Source organism: Mauremys mutica, chromosome 1, assembly GCF_020497125.1.
Source record: "Mauremys mutica isolate MM-2020 ecotype Southern chromosome 1, ASM2049712v1, whole genome shotgun sequence".
Taxonomy (NCBI): domain Eukaryota; kingdom Metazoa; phylum Chordata; order Testudines; family Geoemydidae; genus Mauremys; species Mauremys mutica.
The window spans coordinates 356680877-356708404 of NC_059072.1; the positions used below are offsets into that span (position 1 = coordinate 356680877).

Sequence of the window (27528 nt, forward strand, 5' to 3'; positions counted from 1 at the left end):
GCCATCAGAAGCTAGGGACACTCAGAGCACCGGGTTGCATCCCTGACCATCTTGGCTAATAGCCATTGATGGACTGATCCTCCATGAACGTATTGAGTTATTTTTTGAACCCCTGGCAACAAGTTTCACAGGTTGAATGTGTATTGCATGAAGATGTGCTTCCTTTTGGTTTGGGCTGACTCCTGGTTCTTGTGTTATGTGAAAGAGTAAATGACACTTCCTTATTCACTTTCTCTGCACCAGTCATGATTTTACAGACTTCTATCATATCCCCCCCTCGGTTGTCTCTTTTCTAAGCTGAAAAGTCCCAGTCTTATTAACCTCTCCTCAGATGGAAGCTGTTCCGTACCCTTAATCCTTTTTGTTGCCCTTCTCTGTACCTTTTCCAATTCTAATATATCTTCTTTGAGAAGGGGCGACCACATCTGCACTCGGTGTTCAAGATGTGGCTGTACCATGGATTTAAAATGTAAAAGTCTTGGCCATTAACAAAGCAATCAAACTTACTCAATACTATAACAAAGAATAATAATAACAAAGAAAAACACCTTTCTAGGATACTGCTTGGGATCAGTTGCAAATAGGGTCTAAGCTAATAATACTGGGGGTATAGGATTAGCGGCAGGGGAAGAAATAAAGCTAGCAATAAGAAATAAAGAAATAATTAAGAAATAAAGCTAGCAATAGCCAGGTAAGAACTAGTTTTGTAGTGGACACTAGGAGTCTGTTAGGAATGTGGTCCAAAAGGAGTGGAAAGATCTTTATTGAAAGAGCACAAAGGTTTGTTTGATGCCTCTATAAGACTTTTATTGCCATGCAAGAATGCTCCAAAATAGTGCCATGTTAGTATGTGGCATTTCAAGAGCTGCTGGCCTTCCCCTGATACCCAGCAAAAATTCTAGTCGTCCATCAGTATGTGTGTCGACCAGCTTCCCCTCCTCCAGCACATTGGTGAATTGTTAAGATCCATGTGAGCAACCTTAAAAGGATTCAGGCCTGCTAGTTATGATGTTACCTGTCTACTAGGAATTGGATTGAGACCCACCAATTCATTTCTTATCGGCTGCTGAAGAGCTCTTAGACCATAACAACTTTCAGTCATTATTGGCTGGGGCTGCATTGAAACCAGTGACCTTGAGATGAAAGATTCTGTATTCTGTTACCAGACCCGTGATCCATTCAGCACCCTTGCCTATGTCTGTCGGGGAGAAACAAAATCTTATGAAGCCGTCTCTCTCTGTTTTGTGTAGGTTGTTGTTGGAAGGCACCGATGTGAATGCTAGGCACAAGCTTGGCTGGACAGCCCTCATGGTGGCAGCTATCAACAGAAATTCTAGGTAAGTTTTTTTTCCAGCGTTGTTTGCGACCATCCTGGGTAAGTTGCTATGCTGCGTTCTCCTTTTGATAAACCCACATGGATTCCATCTAAACAACCTGCATTCGGAGTCTCCCTCTTGTGCAGTTCTGGGATGTGGTTGCTGATTAAACCTGAAACTGTATATTTATACTCTTCATTTACCTATGTACAGTATGACAACCAAGAACTCCAACTGGTTTACTGGCTGAAAGGGGAGAGCACTATGCATTGAATCACCAGCGCCGTTTCCTTGCAGCATTCTTGTTTTCTTGGGAGGACACCCATCCGAGCACTGATCAGGCCTAACCTGTTTATCTTGAGATCTGAGGAGATTGTAGCCTTGCGGTGGTACTGGTGCAGGCCGCACTGTGTCAGTAACTGAGCTAAAGTCTCAAGTTGCTGCAGTAGGATTTGCTGTTTCTTCCCTAGCTTGTGGGGCGAGTGCTGTGGCTTTCATGCTATGCCTTCATGAACCAAAAGGGCTGACTCTGTGTCCGACCTCTTTAGTTCCCAGGATGATCACTGTGGTTTCTGGTAACCTTTAAAGGCACTCTTAAATATATTCAGTCTACAACTAAATTCAATTAGTTTTTATTTAAAAAAAAGAGAGAAAGAGAAATCCAATTTTAGAAAACGTGGGACAGACGGTAGAATGAGCTTTGATGTTACAACCTCTCAGAGATGCTTTACTTAGTCACAAGTTCATAAGCAAAAAGGCTTAATTACTTGGGAAAACACAGGATTAAAGCGGGGCACAAAAGCTGAATATCCGCTCTCGGGCGACACGATTCGAATCCGTGTGCCGAGTTCGTGTGTGGTGCAAACTTTGATGTGTGCGATGACAAGCTGAAAGTCGTGACCTCCTCGGGGAGCTCCTTAGGATGGGCAGAGAGGCGGGGGCTTGGGTCTGTTTGTTTAACTTTGATGTCCGAGCAGCAACGGGCCTCGTTGTTTGCATGTCCGCAGAGGGATGGATTTGGAGCTTCCCACCTTTGCTGATGGACAATGGTCAGCGATGGACTGTGACGATTGTTGACCATTCCAAGTGACTGGTGGACCAGAACAGGGCTTGGGGAGGTGCAAAGGCTCGAAGGGAGTCAAGGAGAAAGGCTGTTCATGGTACAATAATTACCCCAGATGGATCACCCTTCTTACTATTTAAGATACATAGCATAAAATCAGGTAGAACTGGTAACAAAAACCTCTAAGCACTAAAAGGCCTTAAGGACCCAGTGTAGCCTTGTTCTGCACTGGCACAAGACTAACAGCTGGGTTTCTTATTTGAGTGTCTGGCAAAAAGACTGAAACGTTGAGCTGTGTTGGGCGAATCAGGTTTATTTGCCACACATTGTGGATGGTTATTGCCTATAATTTTAAACAAAGGCCTTGACTATCTGAAACTCACTATGATTCGTCTGTAAACGTAATGAACGGTTAATTAGATATTTCACTTATTTCTGGAAACAAGTATACGCTACGGCCAAACTCATCCCTAGCATAACTACTCCATTGGCATCACAGGGGTAACACCAGGAGCATATTTGACCTCTGCTGCTATTTCTAGTCTTACAGTGTACCCAGTAGGGTTTCGCCATTGGCCAGGAAATGTACTGAGCTGGAAAACGACACAAAGAATGTCTGAAATTCCCTCCAAGTTGTCCACTCGCAGATGCAGTACAAATACTGACCTGTTTAACCTGACTCCTAAAGAGCCTGGCCCTGGTATTAGATATGTAGTTTGGGGCTGAGGTACTATGTAAATGGAGCTAAAAGAGCACTAGGAGTTGGTGGCTTTGATTCAGTGACACAGGTTTGCCCATAGAGTTCTAGATAGCTATACATCTCCTTTCCGGTGCAAGGTGCCTCTTGGTTTTCTGGACATGTAATTATTTTCTTTTTCTCTCATGTAAAGCTCCATTTGCGGTGGGGAGAGAACAACATTACCTGAACGGGTTAAAGATGTCAGTCCCCTCCAGGCTGGCCAACCAAACCGCACACATGCTTAATAGTGATCTGGGCAACATGCTTTCTCGCACCTATAGGCCTAAGTTAATTGCATTGTCTGACTTATGCTAACAGTTGTAGGATGCTGAATTTTTGGAAGTGTCTCTCTGCTCTGACAAGTGACGATGTAAAAACGGGTCCTCCTTACTTAATAGACCTGCCTCCGTGTATATCTAGCCATAGCAGCAGATGTTACTGACCAAAGTCAGTTTTTACTCTGTGGCCCTTCATAGCCCAGCAGAGCCAACATCAGTATGAGAAATCACGCATCAGCAAAACTGTGAACTAAGTTCCGATGGCACATGTTTTAGGTGTTGCTGGTACTTGAGCAAAGATCTCAGGTTGGCATTCAGAAGCCAGGGGAGTTTACGTTGCTGGCAGTCTGAATGAGCACGTTCAGTCGGGAGTCACTGAGAGAAAATAAACATAAGCCCCATGATGCCATCTTTACAAAGTCGCTTTTGGAGTGCACTGCGCTTCAAGTCCTCACGGCACTGTTGATGCTGTTTGTGACATCTTAGTCGATATAAAACCACCCCATAGATCAGTACTTTGCAGCTGTCCCAGCCAGTGCCCGCTCCCTTCTATTCCATTGTGACCCTGACTCACAGTGGAGACCTGCCTGCTTTAGGAGCAGAGGGTTGGGCTGCCCTTTGAAGCTCTGTTGAAGGTTAGCATGTGAACCGCTTATGAGGAGGCAGGGAGTGGGGTGCCTCAGAGCCCATCACAAGACTCATTGGGAAGGAAGGGAGGAGTCCAATATTCTGGTCACAAAACCCTGGGCCCCTTTATCAGTGTTTGGGAAACACTGCAAAGCCAGTGAACTCAGATCCTATTGGGGGAAGGCCAGTTCTTGCATCCCTCGCCTGTGACCCCTGCAGCTGTTGCTGTCCAGTCCTTCTCAGCTGGGAAGATGATGGTTTCAAGGGGGTTGTGGAAGGAGAAAACAGGGCTAAGGTATCTGTAGGGCTCTGGCAAGGCTAGTAGACGGCAGGGAAGATGGAAGTAATGTTAGGAACCGGAAGGGAAAAGCTTTCATTTCCCTCTCCTGCCGGTTGCTGCAGATAAAGAACTGGACAGATTCAATGGAAAACTTGTCTAATGGGAAATAAAATCACTTGAGTTTCAAAACCTTGAGCCCCTTGCTCATCTTACACTAAGGTCTTGCTTCTGCAGGATATTTGTCACACAGAGATACATGATTTTGTAGCATCCTGATACGGTTCTGTTAATTTCAGTGTCTTTCAATCAGTGCTAAGCTTCCTTTCACTTTGACTGTGGCCCAGGTGATTGTTCTCTGTAACCAGGACTCGTTTCTAATCCTACTTGGAATCCTTTTCCTGTGGTAAAATATTATTCCAGTGTGAGGTGTGTTTCCAGTTCAGCATATACACCTCTCAGCCTTGCCTAGCTAGGGAATTTTGGATTAGAAAGAAGGCTCATTTACCTAATGCAGAATAGCAAAGTTTAAGGCAGGTGACACTGGGTTATTTAATAGGGTGCATTCCTGTGTATTTTAACCAAGTGTCCATAGTGTCAAGTTGTAATCTTTCTCGTCTCTGGATCAGAAGTTTGTGGATTCAGCTGATGCCTATGGTTGGACTCAGTCGTTGTTGACAGCACTGTTATATTAGAAATGGATATTTCCTCACCAAGTGGAATGAAGGTAGTGCGGTCCAGACGGCAGGACACTGGACTGGGTGCTTGGAGACCAGGGTTCTGTTCCTGGCTTTGCCATGACCTACAGTGTGACCTTGGGTGAGTCACATCCTCTCTTATCGTTTGTCCTAGAATCATAGAAATGTAGCACTAGAAGGGAACTTGAAAGTTCTCTAGTCCAGTTTCTTGCACTGAGGCTAGACCATCCCTAACAGGAGGTTGTCCAAACTGTTTTTAAAATCCTCCCATGATAAGAATTCCACAAACCCCTTTGGAAGCGTATTCCAGAGCCTAACTACTCTTGTACTTAGAAAGGTAGTCCCAATCCCTCACCTTGCTGCAGATTAAGCCCTTTATTTTTTGTCCTACCTTCAGTGGCCAAGGAGAACAGTTGATCCCCATCCTTTTTATAACAGCCCGTAACATATTTGGAACCTCTCTGCTCAAAACTAAACATACATCCAGTTTATTTACATCTTTCCCCATCGGTTAGGTTTGCTTGGCTATTTAGACTGTAAACTCTGAGGCAGAGGCTCTCTCTTACTGTGTGTACGTACAGTGTCTAGCTCAGAAGGGCCCTGACCTCAACTTGGGCCTCTAGACATTACTGGAATACCAATAATAATAACAACAAAGGGAAACCACCAGGTAGTTCAGGTTTGGTCTGGAGTTCTTAGGTTGTCTGTAAAAACACACCACCAGCATCATTTACGTTTTTAAAAAACGGATGTTGAGAGAAATGTATTTTTGATTTTTATCTAAGGTTCTTGCATTCGAACCTGCCCTGTAGCACGGGCATCTTAAACTGTGCAGCATTGCCCTGTAAGTGGGAACCTGAAGGGAACATTTTAGTTCCACTGTCCCAAAGTAAATAATGTGAATGGTTTAAAAGCTTCAATTAACTTCCTCATAGCCTGCTGTGTGGGAGGTAAATGTTGTTATTAACTCAAATGGACACGTGGGGAAACTGAGGCATGGGGCAGTGAAGAGACTTTACCCAGGCAGGGCTGCCCTAAGCATTCTGGGGTAGGTCTTCAAACTGGTTTGCCTCCATAAATTTCCTGTCCACTGTAATCACACCATTATGTGCAGGGCTGGTTGGAGGGTTGTGGGGAGGACTAGGAAGATGATTCTTGAATTTAGCAAGTTGTTTGCATTCAAGTGTGTTGTAGGGGAAGAGATCTTTTGTGCTCACCCAGCTAGACTGCCTCCTGATGCCTACTTGAACCAGGGCCTCTGCACAGTAGATAAGACTTTAGCTAGTAGGTATGCTGTTTGTGTTTTATGGATGAGGTGGAAACTAAAGACACAAGGATTAAAAAACTTGACCAAGGCTGCAGAGGGGTTCTGTGTCAGAGGCAAAGTCCTTTCCCTGGATAGTGTACAACGGTGGGTCTCAAACTTTTTTACTGCTGACCCCTTTCACACAGCAAGCCTCTGAGTGAGAGTCCCCCTAATAAATTAAACACACTTTTTAATATATTTAACACCATTATAAATGCTGGAGGCACGCGGGGTTTGGGGTGGAGGTTGACAGTTCATGACCCCCCCATGTAATAACCTCGTTACCCCCTGAGGGGTCCCGAACCCCAGTTTGAGAACCCCTGGTGTACAACCTAAGAGGACAAAGCTACACAGAGCCTTTGGGAAAGGGACGCAACATAGAAGCAACATGATCAGGGTGATGATAGGCACGTGACTTATTTTTATGTGTATCTATAATTCCTTTAGTTCCCCATGCCAATTTACAGCTTCATTTCCATTGTCCATCCCCCTCCCTCCCAACATTCGATTCCCCCCTCTGCACTGAAATGAGCAGTTCACACCTAACACCAATAAATGACTGAGCTGAGCAGAGGCCCTAGTCAGCTGATCCCCTGTAGGTGCTGTGAAGAAGTGGCTCTCCAAAAGGAGCTTCAGTAAGAAGGAAGGGATCTCTGCACCTGCCTGTCCCACTGTGAAACTTTCCCTTGTAAAGATCCCATAATGCTCTCTTAAAGGAGCAGGGACTAGTCCTAGTGTTTATTGGTACGCGTGTTCTTTCTCACGGAATGCGTCCCTGTCCACACCTGCTAATGCTTTTAACTGAGTCCCTCCCTTGGCTCCCTATCTCTTAAGGGGATGTTCCGCATCCTTGCTCACAAGGCCATGTGTAATCTTGCTGCATCTGTGGTAGTCACTGCTGCTCTCACTTCTTACTTTTTCCAATCCTTTCACTTTATCCCCTTCCCCAATTCCATCTCCTTCTCGCGTTCTCAGCTTCACGCCCTCTCTGCTGCAATCCCACACGTCTGGATCACCTTCCCTTTGCTCACCCACCAAGCACCTGCTCTTTCGTCTTTCAGATCCCTCCAAAACACCCTACCTCTCTGTGCAATTTCCCCCTGCTTCTCCTGCTCGCTAATCCCCTGGCCCTCCCTCTCCTGTGTGTCGCCTGGTTTCAATTGTTAGCTCTTTGTGGCTGGGGAATATGTCTCTTCTTTGAGTGAACAGCACTTTGTACATCTAATGCGCTGTATACATGGTTTTTATTAATAGTAATAGTGCATCATGCACGGTATAGATCAGTGGGTATGTTCTAAGGCATATTATGAGAGTGTGACTTGTCTGGAGCTATTCTCTCAGTGTCTATAGGCAGTGATGTGATTAACTGGCACAGTCTAGTACCTATATTAGGTACATATGTCTGCTTCATATCCTCGCTTTCAGTCTTTCCACTTCAGGCATATAATTCGGAGGTCTCTGAAGCAGAGCTGGGCAACTGGGATAAATATCCTGAAGCTTCTTGAGTCAGGAGCTTCATTGGCATGTAGACTTGCATGCATAATGTGCTAGCTATGCAGGTGTGGGCTGTGCTGCCTTTGCATAGAGCCAGTTGGAGAGGAGGCTCTGATGACATCCCTTGGGTGTTGCATCAGTTGTTGCAGTATAGTTTTCTTTCAGTACGTGCCCGTGGGGATCCCGTGCTAGGGACACATGCACCCCATGCGGGCAAGATTGAAATCTTTTGAATAGCAGTGTCTGTAGGGCCACTCATGTATGAGTTAGTCCTTGTTCCCTCACCTTAAGACACAAAGGTTGGAGCGGCCACAAGCATCCTTCAGTTCTCCCAAACATATTCTCTCTCTGCATGCTTCAGGAGCATCCCCATAGCTGAAATTTGTGAGGCAGCTAAATGGAATAACTCCCTGACTCTAATTAAACACTGAACCCTTGATGTAGCTGCAAGGTCAGATGCCAAACCTGGTAGGGCAAGGTTACAATCGCTGTTTAGTTAGTGGCAGTCACGACTCCTCAGTCCCACTGTCCAGTGACCTGGAGTGGGATCCCCCCACACACAGACTCAAAGAACAGAGAACGGTTACGTACCTTGTAGTCATAGGTTTTAAAGCCACAAGGGACCACCCGATCATCTAGTCTGACTTCCTGTGTATCACAGGCCACCCACACTACCTAGCACCTGCCCCCTAATCCCAGCAACTAAAATTAAACCAAAGTATTACAGCCCTCTGGCGACTAAGCTCTTGTATGCCACGGGTACAGTAACCTCAATTCTATGAGATGTCGTCCATGTGGATCCCCGACCCATCCTCCATCCCTGCTTTTTTGGAGTTCTTCTTTTTCTGGGATCCTGCATTAGCAAGGGAACTGAAGGATGGTTGCAGCTGCTCTGCCACTTATGCTCTATGGTGTGTGTGGTGGGGGTAGAAAGGCATACATGGCCCAGATGCAGCCCAGTGGAATCTGCTATTCAAAAAAAATTCTGCCCTTGCATGCATAGGGTGCGTGCGCATCTAGTTTGGGGTTCACACGGATGACAACGTCTTAAAGAATCACAGTTACGGGAAGGTAAGTAACTGCTCTTTCCTTACAACCACCCCTCTATTCCCATGCTGAGTTCTACAGAAAGTTAAGATATAACTATTCTAGGGATCCTCTTTGTGTCCAGCAGGACTTGCGGCTTCCACTAAAGCCCAGCACTGCCCCTCATCAAAATCCCTTGAAGGCCTTGCATTGTGTTTTGTAACTCCCGGTCACTAGGATCACTGCCCTTCTTGGTTCACCAACTCCAGCTGCCTGAGTGTTGGTAGGTTTGCGGGGCAGTCCCAGCCAAGGCCAGCTCTCTCACCCCAGGTGCCTTGCTTTTTTTTTCTTAACAATATGCTGGCCCAGCCTCTAAAAGCAGAAAGCACTTACAGCAATCGATTGAACTGCCCAGTGAACTTCAGTTAAGCATTGCCTTCTGAGTCATCACCAGGGTCAATTTAGATTTATATTTGCACAGATGCACAGCCTCTGCCTCTGATCAAATTAAAACTCGATCAGCAAATTAAACCCAGGGCTTGATGAGGCTATTGAGCACAGGTGAGTTATCGAGGAAAGCCTGCCTTTACAGCTCAGACATACTGCAGGTCTCTTCGAGCACACCACCTCGCTGAGGGAAGAGTAGTACTCTGCCAGAGCCACCCAGTAGCCTGATGGAGGGAATGAACAGGAGGTACATCATAAAACAAGGTGAGGGGAATCCTGGATTTAAATCACAGCCTTTGCACTGACTCACTTACCAGTAATAATTGTGAGCTGGTGCAGAAGAAAGAACAGGGCACAAATCATGATGGAATGTACTTCCCCTCTGCCGTTCCGCATGGCACTGTCATCAGTGGCTCTCATAATGGTTTATAAAGCTTAATTAAGCTCAGAGGTAGGAATGAATTACCCCCATTTTACAGATGTGGAAACTGAGGGCCAGAGAGGTGGTGTTTTGCTCAGTGTCACCCAGTGACAGCAGGCAATAGAACCCAGGACTCCTGGCCCTGTTCCCTTCCTCTGACCACTAGCCCATACTGCATCCTTGTTATATGTATATAAAAAACTGTATACAATTTTATATACATTTTCAAGTTGCCTTATTTCCTCTGATTATGTTCACATGCTTTGTTGATGAGTATGGCGATGTCTGTATTTCCATTGCACTATCACTGCACTATTAGCAAAGGCTACTTTACTTGAATGTCTCATTACCTGCAAATTGGACAGGTGCAATCAATACTTGTGATTCCAGAAAGGTCTGGCTGGCTCTGTGAAGGACAATTCGGTGACATTAGTTGCCTGGAGGGGACCACATGTCACAGAAGGAGGAGGTTAGATTGAAGGATGATTGGATAGAGAGGCTAATCGTACAACAGACGATTGTCCTTTTGAGTTGAGACCAGCAAGCTCTTTTCACTTCCTTTTTACATCAGTCGGATGGGAATTGATTTGGAATGTGTGACATGCTGTATCAGAGCTGTCCTCTTGGGACAGGGTTCTGTACTACCAATTTTTAGAGTTAAGGTTAGACTCCCAGTAGCGACTCGTGCTGCTATTTTATGAACCGTTCAGCCTCCCAGCAGCCTTATGAGGTAGAGAGGTATGGCTACATACTTACAGATGGGGAAAATGAAGCAGACAGTTGTACAGAACAGAACCCAGGAGTTCTGCCTCCATGTCCTCCTGCTCTCGCCACTATTCAACACTGCCTCTCTGTAGCTCTTTAACATTTTTATGAAAACAAACATTATCAAGAAACCTCTCATGGTCTGAGTTATGAATGAAGAGAAAGAGCCTTCCGAAGAGATGCTGAGAACATAGAGGTTGATGGTGGATAAAGAGCCTGGGAAGAACACTCAACAAACACAGCCAGGGAGAAGGGAAAAGCTGATGGAGGGAGTTGCCAAGGGAGTTATGAGTCATTGTTTATGTGTTAGCCGTATGACTCATTCAGTGGCTGTGTCTCCACTCTAGGCTAGAAGGTTGTGGATTCAAGTCCCATACTGGAACTTGGGCTCATTCTTCTTAAAGTAGGGTTTTTTTATTCTTAAGATGGGGAGGATGGACCCTATGATATCTCATAGCCTGTCAATTTAACTACAGTAGTGGGGACCCTTAAAAAACAGGCAGTCTTTGAGTGCAGATACCCTTCAGGACAAGGCTGAAGAGGAGGACTTGAATGTAGCCAGAACCTTCATTGCTGAGGGCTTTAAATATCAGCTTGGAGCATTCTGGACAAGCTGCAAATGTCAGAGAGGCACTGCTGGAAGCCCTGCTGAGAGAGAGAGTTGCAGTAATTGATCTGGTGTGCGCGGGTGTGACAGAATAGTAGTGCAAATTGCACAAATGAAACCCCCCTCCCCCAATCACAGATTTTGTACCTTTGTCTCAGACTTGGGGTTTTCCATGGTAAGGGTGTGGTTGAAGATAATGCCGGTATCTTTAAACTGGCCTGCTACCTTTGAACAGGGGACTCAAAAGAGGAATATAAGAACGGCCGTACCAGGTCAGACCAAAGGTCCATCTAGCCCAGTATCTGACTACCGACAGTGGCCAGTGCCAGGTGCCCCAGAGGGAGTGAACCTAACAGGCAATGATCAAGTGATCACTCTCCTGCCATCCATCTCCATCCTCTGACAAACAGAGGCTAGGGACACCACTCCTTACCCATCCTGGCTAATAGCCATGTATGGACTTAACCACCATGAGTTTATCCAGTTCTCTTTTAAACGCTGTTATAGTCCTAGCCTTCACAACCTCCTCAGGTAAGGAGTTCCACAAGTTGACTGTGCACTGCATGAAGAAGAACTTCCTTTTATTTGTTTTAAACCTGCTGCCTATTAATTTCATTTGATGACCCCTAAGTAAATAACTTTTCCTTATCCACTTTCTCCACACCACTCATGGTATCCATGACTCCTGTCTGGCACCTGTTTACTGAAGACTGAGAACAAGGTGACAGTGACGCATCCAGATGGACATCTCCTCCAAACAGTCCTTCAAATATAGGCTCTACAGGACAATAAAGACACTCGTATATCATCAGTGTGCTGAAGGCAATCTGCTCTGCATTTAGAAATGATTCATGAGTTCATATATTAAGGGCCAGAAGGGGCCACTGTGGTCATCTAATCCAACCACATGCGTGATACTACAGATGACAGTTTCCTAACTCAAAAAGTGTTGCATCCAACCTCAGGGAATTGCATATTAGACCTCATCTTGACAGAGAAGAAACTGAGCACATCATTAAAAATGGTAACTTTGGTACAAGTGAACATGACTTCTTGGTCACATTTACAATGTGCCAACAGAATAAAGTCCAAATCAATAATATATATACTTGGTGCTTTAAAAGGGCCAATTTCACAAAGCTCAAAACAATTATGAGCCAAATCAGCTGGAAAGAAGGATCTAATCAGAAAAATGTGAATGATATTGGGAATTATTTAAGAACACTTTATTAGATGCCCAAAAAGCTACAGTCCCACAGCTGAGGAAGAAGCTGTGCTGTTTAAACAAATGGAAGAAAAGGGAAGTTGATAGTAATGAATATAAATCAGAAGCTAGGAATTGTAGGAAATTGATGTGGGAAGTAAAGGGACTCAAGAAGAAATCTATAGCTAGCAGAGTTAAGGACAATAAGAAGGAGTTTGTAAAGTATATTAAGAACAAAAAGAATCCTAACAAAGGAATTGGTCCATTACTAGATGGAAATCAATAATAATACTGAAAAGCCAAAAGTGTTCAATGAATATTACGGCTCTGGATTTGGGAAAAAGAACAAATATAGTCTTATCTGATGATGATGATGATGACAACACTCTTTCCATTCCAATAATATCTCAGGAGGATGTTTAACAGCAGCTCCTAAAGACAGACCTTTTTAAATCAGTGGTCTAGATGACCTGCATCCAAGAGTTTTAAAAGAGCTGGCCTATGAGCGGATTGGACTGTTAAAGTTGATTTTATATAAGTCTTGGAACACTGGCGAATTTCCAGAGCATAGAAGAAAGCTAATATTGTGCCTATATTTAAAAAGGGAAAACAGGATGACGCTTAGGCTTGTCAGTTGGACATTGACTCTGGGCAAGATAATGGGTCGGTTGATATGGTCGGTCAATTAATAAAGAATTAAAGGAGGATTATGTAATTCATGCCAATCAACATGGATTTATGGAAAATAGATTCTGTCAAACTAACTTGATTTTTTTATGAGTTTACAAGTTTGGTTGATAAAGGTAATGGTGTTGGTGTAATATACAGAGACTTCTATAAGATGTTTGTCTTGGTACTGTACATCTTGATTAAAAAATTAGAGTGGCACACAATAAATGGATTAAAAGGTGGCTAAACTGGTAGGACTCAAAATATTATTGTAAATGGGGAACCATCATAGAATAGATGTTTCCAGTAGGATCCCACAGGGATTAGTTCTTGGCTGTTTAACATTTTTATCAATGACCTGGAAGAAAACATAAAATCATCACTGTTAAAGTTTACAGATGAAACAAGAATTAGGGGAAGTGGTAAATAATGCAGAGGATAGGTCACTGATTCAGGAGACCATTTTGATCTTGAACGCTCCATTTCAGCAACATGGGGGCATGGATTTCAGAAGAGTCAAACATCCACAGCTTCATTTGAAATCTGGAAGATGCAGATGCTAAGCACCTCTTGAAAAAACAGACTCAAAACTGAAGCCACATCTGAAAATATGAACATAGTGAAGTCCCTACAATCTCACAAGAAATCAGTGAACGCAGGTCTCCTGACTCGCAGCTTTGTGTTCAGTCCACTAAATTGGACTTTATACGCAATTGAGACTTGAATTGTGGAAGGCAAGAAATACACCTCTGCTAATGTATCTTATTGAAAGTACAGAACACCTGCCTTCCATTCTGCTAATTGTATTTACCGTAAAGGGGTTAATGGGGGAGGAACTTAAGGTAAATTTTAAATGTAACTTGACAAGATGCAGCCTGCAGATGCATGTCAGTCAATCTGTGGTGCGCATAGTCAAGAACCTCTGCCAGCCTGTAAGCTATCTCGCCTGTGATCAATACTGTATAGCATTTTACTGGTTAGTTGCCATGGAAGGTCTGAACCCAGGAAAAAGAATAACTGGCTTCAAGCTGCTTCCGGAAACGGTAAGAAATCTAATTCTTGCCTGATGGTTGTTTGGTTCAGAAACACAGAGGCGTTCTGCACCAAATCTAGCCCATCTCTTTTTTTTGTGCTGAATAGTCCTGCTAGGGAATGGTGACCATTTGGACAGCTCTGGAGACTACAGTCCAGTGTCTCCAGACAAGCATGAGCAGAAGCAGTGGGAGATTCCCCAACCCTCTTCACTGCTCTACCAATATGCCTCACCACTACTTTTAGGGACGATGAGAATCTGATTATTTCTCTTCCTCAACCTCTATCCTGGGACTGCCACCAAAGGTGACAAGTATTGTCAATTATAACTGTGTTTTTTTGTGATAGGGGCACTGGCCTATTGTGATCACCAAATTCAGTTCGCTGAGGATCTGCAAACAAAACCATACCTCATAGTCTCACCCTGTGCTTTCATCATCGTTGTTTTCTCTTCCCTCTCTCTCGCCTCCTGGAGTCTTCTCCCCAAATTCTTCATCGGTGTTCATATTAAAACAGCAACTAGTTACCTCCTGAACCTCAAAAAATAAAATCACTTTCTAAAAGTCCTTCCAGCTACTGAGCTGCGTCCCATGCACTGGACTCTTTCCATTGATAATTTCACACCGGTTGTTGGGTCCCCAGGAAAACGCTCATATGGCATAGTGTCAGTTAGTAGTTACATGTTTCACTTTCAATGCACAATAAAATGAAAGCAATTGAAATCTATTGTTGGGATACTTAGGTGCGTCCTTCCCTGGGGATGGCAGAAAAGGGGCTAAGGACTGATCCATGCTTTTCGTATCTGACCTTGGATGCAGGAGAGTTCCCATTTCAAGGGCCGACTCATTTAGTTGTGTCCAGGCAAAGTACAAGTCTCAAGTGAAAGTGCCATATCAAAGGGTAGGAGTCTAGATAATCTATAGGTCACCTTGCCACCCACAGCTTCCTTACTGAGCTTCTGTGGTGCCAGGTACTGGAGTCCCGTGCATTTGTTGTCTTAGATGTAAAAGAAACCCAGATGCTACGGTGACTAGCGCCTTAGAAATACGTAACAACAACATAACTGAATTTTGCTTTCCTTAGGCTGCTGTGAGAATCCATCCTTTACAGGGGTCTGACATCAAATGTTTGGCTGCTGGGTGTGTTTTGGCTGCATTTTCAACTATGAGGAGTGAATTATGGGATGGCAGTCCAGTGCACGGGAAATGTAGTGCATAGCACTCAGTCACTTCTGTGCCGATGTTTTGGACTTGGCCTCTGTTGAACATAGATATATTTCACAACACATGTGGATCTACAGAGCAGCCCACTTCTCCGAATGCCTCTTCAGTCCAGTCGTCTTATGATTGTTAATATTGCTAAGCAGTCTCATTTTTTTTTAACTCTCCTTTGCTGGCAGCAAATTTTTTGCTGAGTCCTCCTCCCACCTTATGTGCCTTGAGATTTTTTCCCTTTGCAAACTCTGAAGGTGTCTAGTTTCTGATGTTCCTTCTGATTGAGAAACTTTCCTGATGATCCTGTTCTCATTATATTTTTTACCAGTGTGCTAAAGATCCTGCTTGCAGCTGGTGCTGACCCAAACCTCGGAGATGAATTCAACAGCGTGTATGAGACTGCCAAAGAAAAGGGACTCCATTCATTGGAAGGTAATAAAAGAGTTAAACTGTTTGTTGTTACCTTATAGGGACAGTATGTCTCTCTCTATGCCCAGAGTTTGGTTCGGCCTTTGGATAATTCTGATCCACTTGTGCTTTTTACTTTCCCTTAGACAGATGCTATCTGTTATATTCTTTAGGCATAAGTCGTCTGTTACATGCCATGCCCTCCAAAATACAGACTTGAAACAGCAGACTCTAAAGTCTAGGAGAGTACCTCAGCCTTGGGAACACCCTGCTGCAATAACTCCTCTGAGATGCACCACTGCATCTCCTGCATTGCTTTGAACTCCACCACTGGAGGAACTCTCTCCCACTGGAACAATTTACTTAGGAGTGGGGTGGATTCCCCAGTGCTTGAAGTCTTTGGACTGGATATTTTTCTAAAAGTTATGCTCTAGCTCCAACAGAAGTTATTGGATTAGATGCAGAATTCACTGGGGGAGGTTCCCTGGCCTGTGTCTTCCGGGAGGTCAGATCAAAATGGTCCCTTCTGGCCTTAAGTCCTGTGACTCTATGAAAACTGAGGCAAAGGATGTGGTTCCAAGTTAAATATAAGGTGTTTTATCTCATCCAGCTCCCCCAGGCCATTTCCATTAAAATCACTAGCAAGAACTCTGGCTCACATCCCTTTTGTAGAGCAGGGTAATTGTTTACCCTAAATTTCTGTAGCTGCTGAAGGTCCCGGGACCTGCCTACCTCCTCCGATTCTTCATGGCCAGGCTTTCTTACAGTAGTCCCACTTATTCACATTAAATGGATTAAGAACTGGCAGATCTCAAAAAGTATTGATCAGTAGGGAATTCTCACTGGCAGTAGGTGTTTCCGGGGGGTTTCTGCAAGAACTGGTACTAGGCCCAATGCTATTCAACATTTTCATCAATGATCTGGAAGTAAATATAAAATCACTGCTGATGAAGTTTGCAGATGACACAAAGATTGGCGGAGTGGTAAATAATGATGATGACCAGGCAGTCCTATCGAGTGATCTGGGTGGCTTGGTAAGTTGGGCCCATGCGAACAAAATGCATATTAATACAGCCAAATGCAAAGTGGAACAAGGAATGCAGGCCGTACTTACAGAATGGGGGACTATATTCTAGAAAGCAGTGACTCTGAAAAGGATCTAGGGGTAATGGTGGACAAGCAACTGACCATGAGCTTACAGTGTGATGCTGTGGCGAAAAGGGCTAATATCCTTTGAGGGTGTAAACAGGAGATCATAGAATCATAGAATATCAGCGTTGGAAGGGACCTCAGGAGGTATCTAGTCCAACCCCCTGCTCAAAGCAGGACCTATCCCCAGACAGATTTTTGCCCCAGATCCCTAAATGGCCCCCTCAAGGATTGAACTCACAACCCTGGGTTTAGCAGGTGATTTTACCTCTCCTCTTTATATGGCATTGTTGAGACTGATACTGAAATAGTCCATCCAGTTCTGGCATCCACATTTGTAAAAGGATGTTTAAAAATTGGAGGGGGTGCAGAAAAGAGCCACAAAAACAATTGGAGGGCTCGCGAGCTCCATGTGTTTCGTTTATCAAAAAGAAGATTGAGCAGAGACTAGATTAAAGCAAGTAAGTACCCTTATGGAGAGAAGATAGTAGGTCCTAAAGAGCTCTTTAATCTATCACAAAAAGGCAGAACAAGAACCAATGGCTGGAACCTGAAGCTAGACAAATTCAGATTACGAATAAGACACTGATTTTTAACAGTGAGGATGATTAATCACTGGAACTACCAAGGGAAATGGTGGATTCTCCAGCTCTTGATGTCTTCAGATAAAGACTGGATGCCTTTTTGGAAGATGTACTTTAGCCAAAGATAAGTTTTGCTTTATTGAACCACAAGTTATTGAGCTCAGTAACTCAGGGTGAAATTTAATGGCTTGTGATAGACAGGAGGTCAGACTAGAACATATAATGGTCACTTTTGTCCTTAAACTCTGTGAACCTATCAACATTTTACAATATAAGACCCTGCTTCCAGTTGCTTATAATTTTATGATATTTTAACCATTTGGGCTGAAATTTTTCATTTTGGGTGTCTGCCTTGGGCTGATTTTTTAAAAAATTTCAGCAAACTGGTTCAACCATTTCTGAGAATGAGGCTATGGAAAATATTGTTTTGCCCATATTTAAAAAAAAAATAATCTTCAGACCTTTTCTTTGAACAGCTCTATTATTTTGGAATGTGGACTTGAAATTTAGCATGGGCTGGCCTTTGAGTCAGAGGTGTGCTTGTGCTGTATCTGTGGGAATCTAACCAAATGCAGGCAAGTTATAAACCGTGGAAAAATCTCAATTCACACATGCTCACTAGAGACTTCTTTGATTTTAGTAGTTAAATCACTGAAGATTCTGTCCTCATTGAGCATGCTCCATTCTCTCTCACTGCTCCTAGTGTTGACCAGACTGCATGTGCACCATGCACCATCCTCACAGAGCAACTGAGCATACTCCAGTCCAGGGATGTAGGAGTAAAACCAGGTTTTCCCTGTAATTGCTGCTTCCGGCTGCTACAAGTCACGGCGGGGCCTGGCACGGAGAGCAAGGAACCTGTCTCGCCTATGCTGTGAATGAAGCCCTTGCTGCCAACCAGACAGTGTGGAGGAGGAAGCAGTTTCATAGAATCGTACAACTGGAAAGGACCTCGAGAGTCATCTAGTCCAGTCCCCTGCACTCATGGCAGGACAAAATATTATCTACATCATCCCTGACAGGTGTTTGTCTAACCTGCTCTTAAAAATCTCCAATGATGGAGATTCTACAACCTCCGTAGGCAATTTATTCCAGTGCTTAACTGCCCTGAAAAGAAGTTTTTCCTAATGTCCAACCTAAACTGCCCTTGCTGCAATTTAAGCCCATTGCTTCTTGTCTTGTCCTCAGAGGGTAGCAAGAACAATTTTTCTCCTTCCTCCTTGTAACAGCCTTTTATGTACTTGAAAACTATTATCATGATTCGTCCTCCCCTCCCTGGTCTGTTCTTCTCCAGACTAGACAAATTTGGGTTTGTCAATCTTCCCTCATAGGTCATGTTTTCTAGACTTTTTATCATTTTTGTTGCTCTTCTCTGGACTTTCTCCAATTTGTTCACATCTTTCCTGAAATGTGGTGCCCAGAACTGGACACAATACTCCAGTTGAGACCTTATCAGCACGGAGTAGAGCGGAAGAATTACTTCTCATGTCTTGCTTACAACACACCGTCTAATACATCCCGGAATGATGATTGCTTTCTTTGCAACAGTGTTACACTGTTGACTCATATTTAGCTTGTGTTCCACTATGACCCGCAGATCTCTTTCCGCAGTACTCCTTCCTAGGCAATCATTTCCCATTTTGTATGTGTGCAACTAATTGTTCCTTCCTAAGAGGAGTACTTTGCATTAGTCCTTATTGAATTTCATCCTGTTTCCTTCAGACTATTTCTCTAGTTTGTCCACATTGTTTTGAATTTTAATCCTGTCCTGCAGAGCACTTGCAACCCCTCCCAGCTTGGTATCATCCGTAAACTTTATCATTGTCCTCTCTGTCATTGTCTAAATCACTGATGAAGATATCCAATAGAACGGGACCCATAATTGATCCCTGCGGGACCCCACTTGTTATGCCCTTCCAGCATGACTGTGAACCACTGATAACTACTCTCTGGGAACGGTTTTCCAACCAGTTATGCACCCACCTTCTAGTATAGCTCCATGTAGGTTGCATTTCCCTACTTTGTTTGAGTAGATCAGTTGGTTGGGCAGGGAATATTGGGATTGGCCGAAGAGCTGTTGGAGGAAGAGAAAGAGACGGACCCGTATAGACCAGGAGACTGGGGCTTAGAATGGTGGGTTGGGGGGTGTTCAGACAAGGAGCTAAGGTCTTGGGGGAGAACTCGGATTTGCTGGGGAAGGAGACTTGGACAAGGAGCTGGGGTGGACTGGGAACCAGTGGGAGGGAGATGGGACAGACAGATTAGACAAAATGCTGGGAGAGAAGAACTAGGACAGGCTAGGCAAGGATACTGAGAACATAGACTCATCGACTTCAAGGCCAGAAGGGACCATTGTAGTACGTCCCTACTTTGTGTCATCTGCAAATTTTATTAGCACGTCCCACTTTTTGTGCCAAGGTCATGAATGAAAACGTTAAATAAGATTGGTCCCTAGACCAGTCCCTGAAAAACTGCACTAGTGACCTCCCCCCTCCAGCCTGACAGTTCACCTTTCAGTATGACCCATTATAGTCTCCCCTTTAACCATTTCCTTATTCACCTTTCAGTTCTCATACTGATCCCCATGTTCTCCAATTGAACTAATAATTTCCCATGTGGAGCTGTGTCAAATGCCTTACTGATACTCGGGTAGTTTAGATTTACTGCATTTCCTTTGTCTATGAAAACAGTTATCTTCTTAAAGAGATCAGGTTGGTCTGGCATGATCTACCTTTTGCAAAACCATATTGTATTTTATCCTAATTACTGTTTACCTATATTTCCTTAACTACTTTCTCTTAGTGGTAACTATAGCAGGACTGCTTGGAAATAGTGACCATAATATAACAACATTTAACATTCCTGTGGTGGGAAGAACACCTCAACAGCCCAACACTGTGGCATTTAATTTCAGAAAGGGGAACTATGCAAAAATGAGGAGGTTAGTTAAACAGAAATTAAAAGGTACAGTGATTAGAGTGAAATCCCTGCAAGCTGCATGGACAGTTTTCAAAGGCACCATAATAAAGGCCCAACTTAAATGTATACCCCAAATTAAAAAACACAGTAAAAGAACTAAAAAAGAGCCACCATGGCTTAACAACCATGTAAAGAAGCAGTGAGAGATAAAAAGGCATCTTTTAAAAAGTGGAAGTCATCTCCTAGTGAGGTAAATAGAAAGGAGCATAAATACTGTCAAATTAAGTGTAAAAATGTAATAAGAAAAGACAAAAAGGAGTTTGAAGAACAGCTAGCCAAAAACTCAAAAGGTAATAAGAAAATGTTCTTTTACGTACATCAGAAGCAGGAAGCCTGCTAAACAACCAGTGGGGTCCCTGGACGATCGAGATACAAAAGGAGCACTTAAAGACGATAAAGTCATTGCGGAGAAACTCAATGAATTCTTTGCTTCAGTCTTCACGGCTGAGGATGTTAGGGAGATTCCCAAACCTGAGCCGTCCTTTGTAGGTGACAGATCTGAGGAATTGTCACAGATTGAAGTGTCACTAGAGGAGGTTTTTGAATTAATTGATAAATTTAATAGTAACAAGTCACCAGGACCAGATGGCATTCACCCAAGAGTTCTGAAAGAACTCAAATGTGAAATTGCGAAACTATTAACTATGATTTGTATCCTGTCCTTTAAATCGGCTTCTGTACCCAGTGACTGGAAGATAGCTATTATAATGCCAATATTTAAAAAGGGCTCTAGAGGTGATCGTGGCAATTACAGACTGGTAAGTCTAACGTCAGTACCGGGCAAATTAGTTGAAATTATAGCGAAGAATAAAATTGTCAGACATATAGAATAACATAAATTGTTGGGCAAAAGTCAACATGTTTTTTGTAAAGGGAAAATCATGTCTTACTAATCTATTAGAGTTCTTGAAGGGGTCAACAAACATGTGGACAAGGGGGATCCAGTGGACATAGTGTACTTAGATTTCCAGAAAGCCTTTGACAGGGTCCCTCACCAAAGGCTCTTACGTAAATTAAGTTGTCATGGGATAAGAGAGAAGATCCTTTCATGAATTGAGAACTGGTTAAAAGACAGGGAACAAAGGGTAGGAATAAATGGTAAATTTTCAGAATGCAGAGGGGTAACTAGTGGTGTTCCCCAAGGATCAGTCTTAGGACCAATCCTATTCAACTTATTCATAAATGATCAGGAGAAAGGGGTAAACAGCGAGGTGGCAAAGTTTGCAGATGATACTAAATTGCTCAAGATAGTTAAGACCCAAGCAGACTGTGAAGAACTTCAAAAAGATTTCACAAAACTAAGTGATTGGGCAACAGAATGGCAAATGAAATTTAATGTGGTTAAATGTAAAGTAATGCACATTGGAAAAAATAACCCCAACTATACATACAATATGATCTGAGCTAATTTAACTACAACGAATCAGGAGAAAGATCTTGGAGTCATTGTGGATAGTTCTCTGAAGATGTCCATGCAGTGTGCAGAGGTGGTCAAAAAAGCAAACAGGATGTTAGGAATCATTAAAAAAGGGATAGAGAATAAGACTGAGAATATCTTATTGCCCTTATATCAATCGATGGTACGCCCACATCAAAGGCTCTGCTTCTCTCACAGCACACTGCTCCTACCAGCTCCTGCAAACTTAAAAAAAAAAAAAAGGGAGGGGAGAAACTGGTATTAGCTGAGAAAGGATACTGGCACTCGTGTGCAGGGAGAAGATTGGGACTGGACAGTGAACCTGGAGGAGAGGACTAGGACTGGCTGGGTGAGGAGGAGGAGCCTGAGAAGTGGAGATTGGGACTGGGTACTTAAGGAGAATAGGACTGGGGCAAGAAACGAAGAGTGATTCACAAATTCTAGGGCTGGAAGGGACCTCAAGAGGTCATCAAATCCAGTCCCCTGCCCTCATGGCAGGACCAAATACTGTCTAGACCATCCCTGATAGACATTTATCTAACCTACTCTTAAATATCTCCAGAGGTGGAGATTCCACAACCTCCCTGGGCAATTTATTCCAGTGTTTAACCACCCTGACAGTTAGGAACTTTTTCCTAATGTCCAACCTAAACCTCCCTTGCTGCAGTTTAAGCCCATTGCTTCTTGCTCTATCCTTAGAGGCTAAGATGAACATGTTTTCTCCCTCCTCCTTACAACACCCTTTTAGATACCTGAAAACTGCTATCCTGTCCCCTCTCAGTCTTCTCTTTTCCAAACTAAACAACCCAATTCTTTCAGCCTCCTTCCTAGGTCATGTTCTCTAGACCTTTAATCATTCTTGTTGCTCTTCTCTGGACCCTCTCCAGTTTCTCCACATCTTTCTTGAAATGCAGTACCCAGAACTGGACACAATACTCCAGCTGAGGCCTAATCAGCACAGAGTAGAGCGGAAGAATGACTTCTCGTGTCTTGCTCACACCACACCTGTTAATGCATCCCAGAATCATGTTTGCTTTTTTTGCAACAGCATCACACTGTTGACTCATATTTAGCTTGTGGTCCACTATAACCCCTAGATCCCTTGCTGCCGTACTCCTTCCTAGACAGTCTCTTCCCATTCTGTATGTGTGAAACTGATTGTTCCTTCCTAAGTGGAGCACTTTGCATTTGTCTTTGTTAAACTTCATCCTGTTTACCTCAGACTATTTCTCCAATTTGTCCAGATTATTCTGAATTATGATCCTGTCCTCCAAAGCAGTTGCAATCCCTCCCAGTTTGGTATCATCTGCAAACTTAATAAGCGCATTTTATATGCTAATATCTAAGTCGTTGATGAAGATAATGAACAGACCAGTCCCAAAACAGACGACTGTGGAACCCCACTTGTTATACCTTTCCAGGAGGATTGGGAACCATTAATAACAACTCTCTGAGTTCTGTTATCCAGCCAGTTATGCACCCACCTTATAGTAGCCACATCTAAGTTGTATTTGCGTAGTTTATCGATAAGAATATCATACGAGACCGTATCAAATGCCTTACTAAAGTCTAGGTGTACCACCGCTTCTCCCTTATCTACAAGACTCGTTATCCTATCAAAGAAAGCTATCAGATTGGTTTGACATGATTTGTTTTTTACAGATCCATGCTGGCTATTCCCTATCACCTTACCACCTTCCAAGTGTTTGCAGATTATTTCCTTAATTACTTGCTCCATTATCTTCCCTGGCACAGAAGTTAAACTAACTGGTCTGTAGTTTCCTGGGTTGTTTTTATTTCCCTTTCTATAGACTGGCACTATATTTGCCCTTTTCCAGTCTTCTGGAATCTCTCCTGTCTTCCATGATTTTCCAAAGATAATAGCTAGAGGCTCAGATACCTCCTCTATTAGCTCCTTGAGTATTCTTGGATGCATTTCATCAGGCCCTGGTGACTTGCAGGCATCTAACTTTTCTAAGTGATTTTTAACTTGTTCTTTTTGTATTTTATCTTCCAAACCTACCCCCTTCCCATTAGCATTCACTATGTTAGGCATTCTTTCAGACTTCTCGGTGAAGACCGAAACAAAGAAGTAATTGAGTGGGGAAGAGACAGGACAGGGCCAGGTTGGAGGAGGGGACAGGGTAGGAGTCAAACATGGTGGGGAATGAACAGAAGAGTCTGTGCCCACTAGAACACACTCTCCTCCAGAGCCTGGAATGGAACCTAGAAATCCTGAGTCTCACCATTCTTCTGCCGTCAGCAAATATCCATGAACCTCCTTGCAAAGTGTAGTTGAGTTTTGCAACTTCATTAATGTTCTGTTAACATAGTTTTTTGTGTGTAATATATAGTGTTCGTAATTCTATATACCAGGTTGATGCTGGTAAAAGGAGCTAATAAGTTTTTAAAAATCTACTGCCTTTTTGAACGGGTAAATGAATATAAGTGTATCATTTTGTAAGACAAACTATTATGTTTGTGTCCCTTTGAGCCTGGTAGTTGGATTGCCCATTACCAGCCACAAACAAAAGTGTGGTGCAATGGGGACCTGCCTGTGATTCTAACATCCTAAAATCTTGTTTACTGGGATCAAAATGGAAATGTCACCTCACTTCAGGAAACTGCTTCACGTTCAGTTTAAATGCAGTCTAATTGAAGGGGGGAGGGTTTGTGTGTATGTCAAGATTAGAGAAATGATCATGAGCCGACGTCCTTCAGTGTCCTGGAGGTGACATGGAGACGCTGCCGCCCTGCTGACTAACATTTATAAAGCTGCTTTTATCTGGAGGGACGCCAAAGCACTATGCAAAATTATAGTTAGTTTACATCATCCACTCAAATGCATCCACGTCTGGGGTGAAGTAAGGCTGCTCTTGCACCAGCAACAGTGCACAAGTTTTTAGAAGTGGATGAAAAACCCTGAATAACTTCTCTAGTTGAAACTGCAGGGGAATGTTCTGTGGACAGACTGATTGCACCTGTTTGGTGTTTGGCAAGGTATTGGCGCTAACCTCCGTGCTCTGAATGCAGTTGGATCTTTTACAATCTTTCATGGTCAGCATCTCAGTTTCACATCTGATCTGAAACAGGCTCCAGCACAGCAGTGCTCCCAAAATTGGGATGTTGGTTTAGTCCTGACCCAGATAAAAGGGCATCACCTACTGACTCACCAGCAGCACTTCCTGTGCCATCTGGCTCTCTTTAGAGATGTCTCATCCATCTACGCAGTGAGCAAACCTTAGCTTGTGACAGCCGATGAGTCCGAGATGCCAAACATTCTGCATGGTTTCTCTGAGGAAGGCAAGTCTAAGCAGTATCTTTCTGGTCCCATTCCATATCACCTCACCACAACTCATGCAGCTACCAGAACTCCAACCTTTCCTGGCACTTGTAACTAAATTAACTATAGCTCCAACGCTTTGACCTTTGGCTCAGAAATTAAACATTTCCTGCTTATTGTGTGGAGCAAATTTGGGAAACCCGATTACATTATCAAAGGCAAATAGTGCTTCTCCTGCATTATTTGCAGAATAAAATACCGCTAATTAGTCTGATAGCAAAGACAGAACTGTGTGGTGAGATTGTCCATTGGTTTAGTACAGCATTTTGGCCTCATTGCTGGGAGCTTAAAGTGAGATAAAGTCAAATGAAGGTGTAATCTTTCAACCTTTGCCTTTGATAAAATGCACGTTCAGAAGATGGATCAACTCTAGAGCAATTTTGACAGGGCGTTATTTTATTTTTAAATGCTCCTTGCTCTCATCCCTCATTGTAACGTATTAGTTCTACCGACCCTCTCGTTGATGGGAGCTGCGAACACACATGCATCAGGCTGCTGTAGCGGCAAATGCAAAATGCATGAAACAACATTAAAAAAATGAACAATGGAGTGCCAATACATAATGCATGTGCCTAGACTTTATTTAAGACAAAGTATATCAACCAATAAAGTTAATTGTTTTTGTCTGCATACAGTTCTCTAAACTAATATATTTTATTTTTGGGGGGTGGGGAGAAATAAGTCCACTCAGTTAGAAGTTGCATTAATTCTTTGGTTGACATGTTTTATTAAAAAGAATAAATTCAGTTGCATTTTTAAAAAGAGAAAGAGAGAGGGAGAGAGCGAAACTGCCTCTTTTTTAAACCGATTTGCATATTTCGTGTATAAATATTTTTTCATAAAAACTTCCAAATCAGGGGGATACACGCCACACGCACTGCACAAAATATATTGCAGACATTTATATGGATGGCAGGAAGGGAGACAGAGGCCTGAAAATTTCCAGGCACCCAGTGATTGATGGCAGACGAGGCTTCCCCTGACGCTTTATTGAGTTTCCGATGATTATCTCTTGCTGAGACATTTTTTACAGATGACGGCCGAGCTGTCACAACGGACCATGGGGGAAAAAACCCAACAATAATAACACTTTAATCTTTTTACTGCACTGCTCCCTAGTATCTCAGATTCATCTTCCCTGACGCACGCAGTCATTATCTTGCCCCTCCCTGGATAGGAAATGAAGACAAATAAATAAATATACATACACCCCATGTATGCGTATAGAAAATGCCCGCAGAAGGAAGGAAGCGTCATGTTAATTGCTCTCTTTGCAGGTGCTGGGTTTTAGTAGCAGAGGTGCCTGGCTGGGATGGGCTTGGCTATTAGTTACAGTATTGTATTCAGGTTTTATTGCAACTTTTAAGTGGTGGAATCAAGCAGTAGTTATGTGAAGGTAATGTAGGCACATTGCATTGTGGATGGTCCAAGTCCTGTGTCTGTTATTACTGTCACCAATTGTTCTGTGCTCGGAGCTGTACAAGATCCTCACTGAAAAGTCCTTGCCTGCAGGAGCTTACAGTCAAAGGGCCTGTTCTGCCGTTGGCTATGCACATGTACTCCCACTGAAGTCAATAAGAGTTAAGCACGCACATCCAAGAGCGGAAAGTGGCCTGCCATGTCGGAGATGTTCATTCAGAGACAGCATGTGCAAGGCCCTTCCTGTCACTTACGCCTTATGGTGTGGATGTACCTCCCCCGGCGGGCTCTGTGCTTCCAAATAACTCCAGCTAGGTTAGGGCAAGCCAAGAGATTGGCTGCTGGATCCACACTTCTGAGGATTGATTGCCCGAGGGAGAGGAGAGTGTAACAAAAGGGTGACTGATCTTTATTTTCTGGCCTCAGTCATACGACATGGGTCAGGGTTATAAAAGCTACGTGGCAGGGGTCACATGTCACATGGCAGGGTTCAGTGACTCCAGTGGCTGGTATTATAGCGTCCCTTTCTTTGAAAATCAAAGGTAAGTAAAACACAATATCAACCAAAACCAACAACCACTGAGTAAAACAGCCAGTCAAGAGAACAGCAAATGTGTGTTGTCTAGAGTGAGGGAAGCCTGAATCCCCTAACAGATGAGAGGATTGTGCTGTGTGTTGTTGGACTTTGGTCAGTCAATGCTATCTCTAAATCTTCTGGCTTTCTGATCACATGGCCTCCTTTTGGTCTCAGAACAGTTTCTTCAATGGGGTGTCTGGCCTCTAAGGTGGATCCTTATGCAGTTCCTGGTGTCATCCTTCTTCTGTGACTAGGACGGTGCAGGTTGTTTCTGTCAGCCATGAGCACTCTCAGGGTATGTCTATGCCATGGTGAGACACCTGCGGTGCTGTACCTGTGCCGCTGTAGTGCCATAGCTGTAGTAGGAAGAGAGCCTGAAACATACGGCCTTGTATCAGCAGCCTGGTAGGAGGGCTGAGGCCTTAACCAAAGTAGTGGTCAAGCTTTGCTGATATACAGCAAAGCTAGC

The 27528-nt window shown here is 43.5% G+C and overlaps 1 protein-coding gene across 1 annotated transcript in view; it reads left to right on the forward strand.

Annotated features, from left to right (window-relative positions):
* Positions 1 to 27528, forward strand: part of CLPB (caseinolytic mitochondrial matrix peptidase chaperone subunit B) — a 127749-nt gene that overhangs the window by 17153 nt on the left and 83068 nt on the right. Inside the window, exons 3-4 of the mRNA XM_045023055.1 lie at positions 1251 to 1337; positions 15512 to 15615. Of these exons, the coding sequence (XP_044878990.1) occupies positions 1251 to 1337; positions 15512 to 15615 (191 nt within the window). The remainder of the gene's footprint in view (positions 1 to 1250; positions 1338 to 15511; positions 15616 to 27528) is intronic.